This window comes from Dendrobium catenatum, unplaced genomic scaffold (assembly GCF_001605985.2).
Source record: "Dendrobium catenatum unplaced genomic scaffold, ASM160598v2 original_scaffold_138396, whole genome shotgun sequence".
Classification (NCBI taxonomy): Eukaryota; Viridiplantae; Streptophyta; class Magnoliopsida; order Asparagales; family Orchidaceae; genus Dendrobium; species Dendrobium catenatum.
The window spans coordinates 196566-206971 of NW_021456829.1; the positions used below are offsets into that span (position 1 = coordinate 196566).

At 35.5% G+C, this 10406-nt stretch overlaps 3 protein-coding genes across 3 annotated transcripts; 2 read left to right on the forward strand and 1 right to left on the reverse strand.

Moving 5' to 3' along the window:
* Positions 1-1399: 1399 nt before the first annotated feature.
* LOC110105316 lies at positions 1400-2691 on the forward strand. Its single transcript, XM_020834765.2, has 2 exons — positions 1400-1417; positions 1704-2691. The coding sequence occupies exons 1-2, from the start codon at positions 1400-1402 to the stop codon at positions 2436-2438; spliced, it is 753 nt and encodes a 250-aa protein (XP_020690424.2). The 3' UTR covers positions 2439-2691.
* A 310-nt stretch (positions 2692-3001) lies between these two features.
* Positions 3002-5162, forward strand: LOC110105317. The gene has a single exon (XM_020834766.2). It carries the CDS (start codon positions 4377-4379, stop codon positions 5160-5162), a length of 786 nt encoding a protein of 261 aa, XP_020690425.1. The 5' UTR covers positions 3002-4376.
* Positions 5163-8051: 2889 nt separating this feature from the next.
* Positions 8052-9033, reverse strand: LOC110105314 (ubiquitin-conjugating enzyme E2 32; the record flags this gene model as incomplete). The annotated part of the gene is given in 2 exon segments (XM_020834755.2): positions 8052-8785; positions 8870-9033. Coding segments are annotated over 2 exon segments (584 nt in total), but the record flags the coding sequence as incomplete, so codon positions are not given.
* Between the last annotated feature and the right edge of the window lie 1373 nt (positions 9034-10406).

Here is a 10406-nt window from a genome sequence, read left to right on the forward strand (position 1 = left end):
ATTTGATTGCTTTTTTCTATTTTTAATTTTCACATTGAAATTATTATAATGTTTTTGCTCTAGTAAAACCAAAAAATAAATTCAAAATATCCAGTATCTTTTGTAACGAGGTTATAAAATGTATAGATAGTGCATCCATCCTTGTTTAACTCATTTTCCTAATATTATCAACTATTTGAGTAAGCTCAAAAAATCAACCATCTCTTCCGTAGGACCAATTATTACGTCCTCCGACCGGATGCAGAGAAACATTCGGTCGCAGGCAAAATCCCGCTATACCGAGGTGTACCGAGTTTTTTTTCGAAAAACTCGGTACACCTTGGTACAACGGGATTTTGCTTGCGACCGGACCAAATAAAACTTCCTTCCATAGATAAGTTGTGATTTATTGTCAAGTAGTTTATGAATACTTACAATCTTTGAAACCTTGAGGTTAAATAAATTATCTTGAAAAAAATAATTTAAATAATTAAAAAATTATTATAATTAGATTGGATTGTGGGCTAAAGTTGTTTATAAGTTGATAATATGAACTTCTGAGTAGAAAAGTTCTTGGGATGAGCTTTCGAGCTCCTTTCTTTCCATTGGTTAGGATGATGGGTCTCCAATGCTTCGATGGAATTTCACAATTAAGCTGAACATCAAGGAGAGAGATAAACCGTCTGTCCTTTTGCTGTGCGGACACTAGATTGAGAGAATCGTTTGTTTTAGCTGCACTTTTACAAAAAGACAAGAAGAAGGCAGCAAATAATTAATATTTATTAAATTATTGAATATTTGTTGCGTTTCTGCTGCGCTTTTGCAAAAGTGCAGTAAAAAATGCATTTATATAATTATGTTTTTGCTGCGTTTTTGTAAAAGTGTAGCAAATTTGAACGGTTATCTCTGTCTAGTATACGCACATAATAATTAGTCCTGACCTTGGGTGATCAAATGTCTTCACCCGAGAATTACTTGGCCTGTTTCTGCTGCGCTTTTGTAAAAGGGGAGCAAAAGTGCAGTAAAAAATGCATTTATATAGTTATGTTTTTGCTGCGTTTTTGTAAAAGTGCAGCAAATTCGAATGGTTATCTCTGTCTAGTATCCGCACATAATAATTAGTCCTGACCTTGGGTGATCAAATGTCTTCACCCGAGAATTACTTGGCCTTCCGATTACTAAATATTCATCCAAATTTGTAGCGACAATAATATATGTAAATCTAACCTCGTACTCATACACTCGGGCTGACACCTCTCTCTCCTTTCCGAACTCCTCTATTCTAGACATTTCTCTGTCAACAAGCATTCTAATATCTAAGCTATAGTGTGTCTCAGAAGGAGTAATTATTTTGTGCGGATACTAGAGGCAGTTAAGTCCGAAGGCGAATCAAGTGCAGTCAAGTCAGTGGTACCGAGTAATGGTTCACAGTGAAAGGGTGATGTGACGTAATTTGGTTATTATTCAGTATTTGCACATAATAATTAATCCAGAGGAAGGCCACTAGGAGTATGAAATGTCATCGACTTGATTAACGTCAAAAGCTCCTCTTTTTCCACGTTCAGTCTTCTTGAGGCCTTCAGAATGATATATCTATATCTATTTTCAAACTCCCTAGTTTTTGGTCAATTGTGGTGATTTCTTTCCTTTCGTTTATACTTGACAATGGGAATGAGTAACAGTCTCTATAAGACATTCCTTCGCATCATCTTATATGGCTAAAGAGTCAATCCTTCCATAGAATTAGCCTAACACTCCTCTCCCTCCTCCTACCTCTATCCTTTCTTCTCCTATCCAGGCTCACCTCTTCTCCTCCTCCTTGCAAAATTATATCTATAATTCTCTACATCCTTGTCTTTGCTCTATCCTTTACCTGCCTTATATTCTCTATCACAGGTCACTCACTCACCACCAAAGCACCCAGAAGTATAGCTTGGGTCATCCTCATCCTCTTCCAAGGCTGCATTTCCTGGGCTATTAAGGCTACAGCCACAGCTACATTCGAACCGATCGGCGACGACAACATCGGACTTGTGATATGGACTAAGAGGACATTCATCTTCATTGGGATCTACGAGATAATGATGCTGTGGAGAAGGGTGATTGTGAAGCCGGTTGTCGACGACACGGTCTATGGTGAGGAGAGAAAAGAGAAAGGAGTTGAGAAGACTATGATGGGAATAGCTTTCATTGTGCTGTGGCTGTGGATGCTGGGAATGAAAGTGGAACCACTGGTTTTTGTAGCTGGAAATGAAAGTTTGGGGAAGGGGGTACAGTGGAGTGGGTTTGCACTGTGGCTTTTGGGGCTTACTGTTCTTATGACAGGTAGTTTGAGGGTTGTGGGAGTTCTGGTTTGGTCAATAATGGCAGCCCTAGTCAAGATAATGCAGTGGAGAGAGCAGCTGGATGAAGATTGTATTGATGATGAAGTGTACAAAAATAAGAGTAGCAATGTCTAAGTCCTATTTGTTTCAGGTAAAAATCCAAAATCGTCTCCCAACTATTTGTATGTGGTCAATTTAATTCCCAAGTATCATATTTCTCTAATTTAATCTCTTGACTAAATAAAAATGATCTCATGGTCCCTCAAAGACTAAATTGTGATCAATTTTGTACATAGATAGAAGAAATTAGAGAAATGGGAACAAACATAGAGTTAGGGGGTTATTTTGAGTTTTTACTCTTTTTATTGTTCAAAATTTCATCATGAGGATGCACTTTTGTTGATGCGAAAAAAAAATATAGGATGACCTTATAAAATATAAAGACAATAAAAAAGGTTAATTAACAAGGCTTGAATAAAGAGATTCTCTCTTCTCAAAAGGATTCAAGTAGCACAACAAATCAATAATCAAATTTCAAAGTAGATAAAAAGAATCTTCATATTCACATTACAAGAAGAATTACATTTATGACATGTCATAAACTAACATGATTCAAAATTTTCATATTTATAAATTGAAGAAATAGCAAGCTACTAAAATATTATTGCTAACAAATTTAATGATATTGACTAGAACAATCCTAATATAATAATGAAATATAAAAGATTAATAACTTAAATGTTCATGAAAATAATAAAAATTCAAAATCTATGCCAATATTAATTCTCTAAGCTATAAAAATCTTTATTCAGCTGAGTAGTAGTAATAACTCACCATAATCAAACATCACGCCCTATCAACTACAAATCATCAAATGGAGGATGATACTTCCAACAAACTAAGGAAAATCAACAAGCTCATTTGAAAATAGTACAAGAATTGGCATTGAAGTTACATTTAAATAATCAGAAATCTATGTGCACAAACATCAATACAAAAATCTGGAGGTTCGAAAATACCTTGATTAAGTAACAAATCCTCAATATTAAATGGGACAAATAATCAAATCAATGGGTAAAATAAGCACACAAACATGAGATCACAACTTTCTAATAATACAATTAGGCTCAAAGGATCTCATAAGTACTATTAAGAAAGGGTTAATATCATTCATTGTAACCCGAAGAAAAATGATGAGCAATCATCAGAATCAAAATGCCGAAACTTTCATTTTGCAAGTCAACACCATTATGATAATCAAGAAGTTAATCATGTATACAAGAAGGAGAAAAATCTCATGGGTGGAGGTATTATTCATGTGAACAATAACTTCAGTATTAGCGTAACAATAAATTCACAATTCATGGAGAACAGTAATTTTGTAATAGTAAATGCTATTAAAAAATAGAGATACGTCTAGACATCCAGTTAAAATTTGACACGTGGAGTGCACTTTAGTTACACTTTTTTGTGTGTTTTATTTGCATTTTACCTGCACTTTAGTTACAATTTGACAGCTCTTTTATTGCGCTTTATTACTGTGATTTACCTGCACTTTTGATGCATTTGGCTTAAAGTTCTATGGACACATTAAATATATAAAGTAAAAAAGTAATTCCCATTAAATATTCACGTATCAACATTTTATTGAAGTCCGGACGTACCTCTACGTTTCAGACTCCGCACGTAATAAGTTCTCGTATCCTACAAAGTTGCAATGAAGAGTAGCTACTTCTCAAGAACTCACATCTTCCCAGGACATAAAATAGTCTCACCTAACCATATACAACATGTTCAGCACATTCCAATAAAGGCCAATCTCAACCACCATAAGGTCAACAATCAATACATTGTCAAAATACAACATTCTGTCTTCTCCAGCAATAAGAAAATACAAATATATATTCTCCTAACCACCAAAGTTAGAATGCTTAATAGAAAACCAAATAAAAATGTTTACAAAGATGCAGCCAACAACAAAATACTCATGCTTCCCACTTCTTCCTCCATCAATCTCCCTACTTAAACCCAGCTACAGACATAACCAAGATGCATACAGGAAGGTAAGAGGAAATGACATCACAAGAGGAAAATGGTGAAGGAAACTTCATCTCCAGCCTTGTGAAGCAATCCTTCCATAGAATTAGCCTAACACTCCTCTCCCTCCTCCTACCCCTGTCCTTTCTTCTCTTATCCAGGCTCACCTCTTCTCCTCCTACTTGCAAAATTATATCTATAATTCTCTACATCCTTGTCTTTGCTCTATCTTTTACATGCCTTATATTCTCTACCACAGGTCACTCACTCACCACCAAAGCACCCAGAAGTATAGCTTGGGTCATCCTCATCCTCTTCCAAGGCTGCATTTCCTGGGCTATTAAGGCTACAGACAGAGCTACATTCGAACCGATCGGCGACGACAACATCGGACTCGTGATTTGGACTAAGAGGACATTCATCTTCGTTGGGATCTACGAGATAATGATGCTGTGGAGAAGGGTGATTGTGAAGCCGGTTGTCGACGACACGGTCTATGGTGAGGAGAGAAAAGAGAAAGGAGTTGAGAAGACTATGATGGGAATAGCTTTCATTGTGCTGTGGCTGTGGATGCTGGGAATGAAAGTGGAACCACTGGTTTTTGTAGCTGGAAATGAAAGTTTGGGGAAGGGGGTACAGTGGAGTGGGTTTGCACTGTGGCTGTTGGGGCTTACTGTTCTTATGACAGGTAGTTTGAGGGTTGTGGGAGTTCTGGTTTGGTCAATAATGGCAGCCCTAGTCAAGATAATGCAGTGGAGAGAGCAGCTGGATGAAGATTGTATTGATGATGAAGTGTACAAAAATAAGAGTAGCAATGTCTAACTCCTATTTGTTTCAGGTAAAAATCCAAAATCGTCTCCCAACTATTTGTATGTGGTCAATTTAATTCCCAAGTATCATATTTCTCTAATTTAATCTCTTGACTAAATAAAAATGATCTCATGGTCCCTCAAAGACTAAATTGTCATCAATTTTGTACATAGATAGAAGAAATTAGAGAAATGGGAACAAACATAGAGTTGGGGAGTTATTTTGAGTTTTTACTCTCATTTTTTTTCAAAATTTCATCATGAGGATGCACTTTTGTTGATGCGAAAAAAAATATAGGATGACCTTATAAAATATAAAGACAATAAAAAAGGTTAATTAACAAGGCTTGAATAAAGAGATTCTCTCTTCTCAAAAGGATTCAAGTAGCACAACAAATCAATAATCAAATTTCAAAGTAGATAAAAAGAATCTTCATATTCACATTACAAGAAGAATTACATTTATGACATGTCATAAACTAACATGATTCAAAATTTTCATATTTATAAATTGAAGAAATAGCAAGCTACTAAAATATTATTGCTAACAAATTTAATGATATTGACTAGAATAATCCTAATATAATAATGAAATATAAAAGATTAATAACTTAAACGTTCATGAAAAAATAAAAATTCAAAATCTATGCCAATATTAATTCTCTAAGCTATAAAAATCTTTATTCAGCTTAGTAGTAATAACTCACCATAAGCAAACATCATGCCCTATCTGCCCTATCAACTACAAATCATCAAATGGTGGATGATACTTCCAACAAACTAAGGAAAATCAACAAGCTCATTTGAAAATAGTACAAGAATTGGCATTAATGCTAACTTTAAATAATCAGAAATCTATGTGCAAAAACATCAATTAAAAAATCTGGAGGTTTGAAAATACCTTGATTAAGTAATAAATCCTCAATATTGAGTGGGACAAATAATCAAATCAATGGGTAAAATAAGCACACAAGCATGAAATCACAACTTTCTAATAATACAATGAGGCTCAAAGGATTCATACGTACTATTAAGAAAGGTTTAATATCCTTCATTGTAACCCGAAGAAAAATGATGAGCAATCATCAGAATCAAAATGCCGAAACTTTCATTTTGCAAGTTAACGCTATTATGATAATCAAGAAGTTAATCATATACACAACAAGGACAAAAATTTCAAGGGTGGAAGTATTATTCATGTGAACAATAACTTTAGTATTAGCGTAACAATAAATTCAAAATTCATGGAGAACAGTAACTTTGTAATAGTAAAATGGTATTAAAAAATAGTGCATCCATTAGTTAAAGGAAAACTTTAGGATAGGCGGGGGGGGAGGGGAAAATGAAGAGCCGCCAAACAAGAAATACCAAGAAATTAATAATGGTGATGCAAGGATTCAACACCTTGATGAAACTTCCTTTTTAACTTAGCAATTTTGCATATAAAATGAACAAGACATGTTGGCTATGATACCACTTTCAGAAGACAATTTTGAAAAAATCTAGAAAAGACAATATAGGAGATGGAAAAGATGAAAAGACAAGCAAGCCTCTTTCATGAACAAAAAAATTCTCTACCTCGTAAGAGTCCCCCATCTGACACTGATTAAGGATCAAATCCAGAGTAGAAGAAGGGCCTTCACATCCAAGTAAAATTGTATCCATTCCATAAATAGTTTTACATGACTTGAATTCTCATATTGATGAACAAAAGAATTAACAAAAATACGACAAATTGATAGCGAACAAACAACATATTAATAAATAGCTAATTAATTGCTAACAAATTTAATAACAGACTAGAATATTTATAATATAATTTAAAAAATATAAAAGACAGAAAATCACTAATATTCCTAACAATAATAATTCAAAATTTATGTTCAATAAAAAAACATTTAGTGCACAAAAAGCTATAATCACCAAAAACAATGCCTGGTATTACCATCTATTAAGGATGAATATTCCATATTTCATGAAAGTAAATTTCAGCGAATATACAACAACAAGAAACCTTTATCCCACTATGTGGGGTCAGCTACATGAATCCTTTTTCTCCATTGTGTCCTCTACGGATCAAATTCTCATCTAAATCTAATAAGGAAAGGTCATTTCTAGTATTTTCTAACCAAGTCTTTTTAGGTCACCGCTACCTTTCTTAATATAAGTAAAATCTAATACATCTACTTTCCTAACCGAGTCATCGGAAGGCCAACATTTTTTATGTGACCAAACCATCTAAGGCGACTCTCTCTAATCGTTTCTTCCATTGGAGCTACTCCAACCTTTTCACATATATGCTCATTTTGTATCCTGTCTTTAAGAGTAAAGCCACTCATCCACCCGAGGATCCTCATCCCTGCAACACTTAACTTAATATTATGCTTCTCTTTTAATGGCCAAAATTTTGCACCATAAAGCATTGCAAGTCTCACTACCGTCTTATAGAAATTTCCCTTAAGTTTGAGAGGGAATTTTCTATCACATAACAAGCCCGATGCATTCCTCCACTACAACCATCTAACTTTAATTCTACTAATAATATCCCCATCTATTTCACCGTCACTCTGAACAATAGACCAAAGATATCTAAAATGTATGCTCTTCTTAATGACTTGATCGCCCAAAGTCACAATCCCCCCACTAGATCTATTATTACTAAAATTACACTCAATATATTCAGTTTTAGATCTACTTAAACGAAAGCCTTTAGACTCTAAGTTTGACCTCCATAATTCAAGTTTACCTTCAACGCCCTCTCTAGTCTTATCAACAAGATGAATATCATCATTAAAAAGCATACACCAGGGTACAACCTCTTGCAAATGTCAGCCAACATATGATGCAAGAATCTATACAAAGAGAAAAACATGTGAATAGGAACAACAGAAACACCGAAAGATTTATCCAATTTTCACAGTCTAAATGATGTGTCTGTAGTGAATAATTATCATACAATTTAATCTAACAGAACAGATTGCTCGACCTTGAAATGTAGTAAATGCTTTTGGGAAATGTAGCAGCTCTGGAAAGACAAAATAGATTATTTTTTCTTTTGTGAGTAGATCAACATGTGCAATTAACTTCCGGAGGAACCGACTATACACAACATGTGTTCTAGAACATTTTTATAAGAATTTTATAAGTACAAACAAATGTTTACCGTAGCAGTAGATTTTGTAAAGCACTACATGTATCTTCAGTTCATGTAGTAATTCACAGTTCATCTAAATAAGGGGCTATACCATTGGACTTCAGGAACTTCTTCACTAGGAGAACCACAATGGCAACAACAAGTCCAATGGCCGCCCAATTGAAAAACCGGTCAGTCATGGGCTTCTGAGCTCTCACAGAGTCCCTTTCTGGTATTGTTTCACGCGATACAGCAACTTCTGCACGAAAGCTTAGTCGTAGACGCCCAGCTGCTGCATCAACATGAAGCTCATGCATATCCTCAGCTGCCATACCCTCAACTTGTGGGTTTGGAACAACGGCTTCCGCCGGTGGTGCCTCATTATTGCTAGCATTGGTTTGCTGTGCTTCTTCTGATATGCTGCTGTTGGTCTCCTCATTAATGCTTGAAGGAGGGGGGAGCTCAGGAATTGGTGGAACCTTACTGAGCATGTATTGATGGATCTGTAGCCAGACAGATTCACTAAAATAAGCAAAATAATAATAATGAACGAATAAAACACAATAGAAATGAGAAAGAAGTTAAACCTCATTTATTAGCTTTTGCCGTTCTGTGTTGCCGTATATTGGCGCAGTTTCACGTGACTTGATAGCAAGTTGGCGCCTTTCTCCCTTGGGGTAGTCAAGGGAGCCCAGTGCACCACCAGGGTTCGTTGGCATAAATGCTATCAAAGCAACCAGAGCTGTACGAACTATGAGACGAAGCAACACAAAATAGTCAGAATATGCTCTATTCAATCAGGTATGCTGCCACAGAAAAACGTACTATGTCTACAAATTGTCATTTTGAGTCTAGAATATAAGAGAACGGTTGATAAGCCTTCCCTCCATATCATAGGAATTTGTGTTTTTAAGACAGAATATGAATTTAGCGAGATACAGAGCTCAAAAACATTTGCATTTCAATTCCTATAAAAAATATTAAACAATTTTAAATCAGCACTGCAATCCTGACTGAATGGTATGAAAGGATGATGGTTCTATAAGAAAATGGTATCTGAAAAGCACAGAAGTCAACTCAAGATGCCATAGACCTTAAAGCGGGATTGATCAAACCCACTTCAAGCTAAAAGCATCTCAAAATGGGCGTGATGCAAACTGGGAAGGACAAGAAAAGGTCTTTTTCATCAAAAAGGGTATTCTCAATCCTCAAGTTGACCCCCATATGCTTAGCACCAGGCTCAAAGCATCTTGATTGAAGCTCAAGAGGATACTAAAGCATTTCAACTAAAGCTCAAATATGCAAAATAACAATTACTTATGAAAATTCCTATTTTTCATCTTTTTCAGTAGTTGCACTCAAGTAATATCCTAACATGTGATGCGTAATCTAGATCCAGAACGCAACATGAAAATATACTAAAATAAATCTTTTGACAACAAGTTATAAAATTTTGAGAACCTTCCTTAAGGAGCATGAATGCCAACTTAAGAGGGCAAAAGGAAGTTGTGGGATGGTTGGATAAATGTAAAAATATCCCACATCCCACCATTACCTAACTATAACTAATGGTATAGTTGGGATGGTATCTTCCACTTATTTTTGGGTAAATTGATCATTATATAAGGCTGCAAACGAACCGAGCCGAGCCGAGCCGAGCTTAGACATGTTCGTATTCGAGCTCGTTTGACCAAAACGTGTTCAAGCTCAGTTCGAAGTTTGCCGAGCTATTTTGTTAGCTGTTCGAGTTTGAGTTCGTTTAGAAATATATTGTTTGAGTTCAGCTCGTGTTCAAGTTCAAGCTCGTTTATCTTTAAGCTCGACGAGCCTCTAATCGAGCCGCTCGTTAACTCTTATCGAGCAGCTTGTTAACGAGTCGAGCATGCCACAAATAAAATAAATTTTATATTATCATCAAGTCAAGTAGCTAGATAACTGTCCCGCCAGAAAACCCGCCCAGGCCCAGCCCGCCTGCTTGCTAACTGCTGTTCTTCACATGGCTCTCAGATGCATTTGCTTTTATATAGAAAAATCATTCACCTATAGGCGGTGTGGGACTAAATCCCCTACAATGAGGTTGTTGACACCACGGAAGCGGGATATAAATATATATAAATATATATA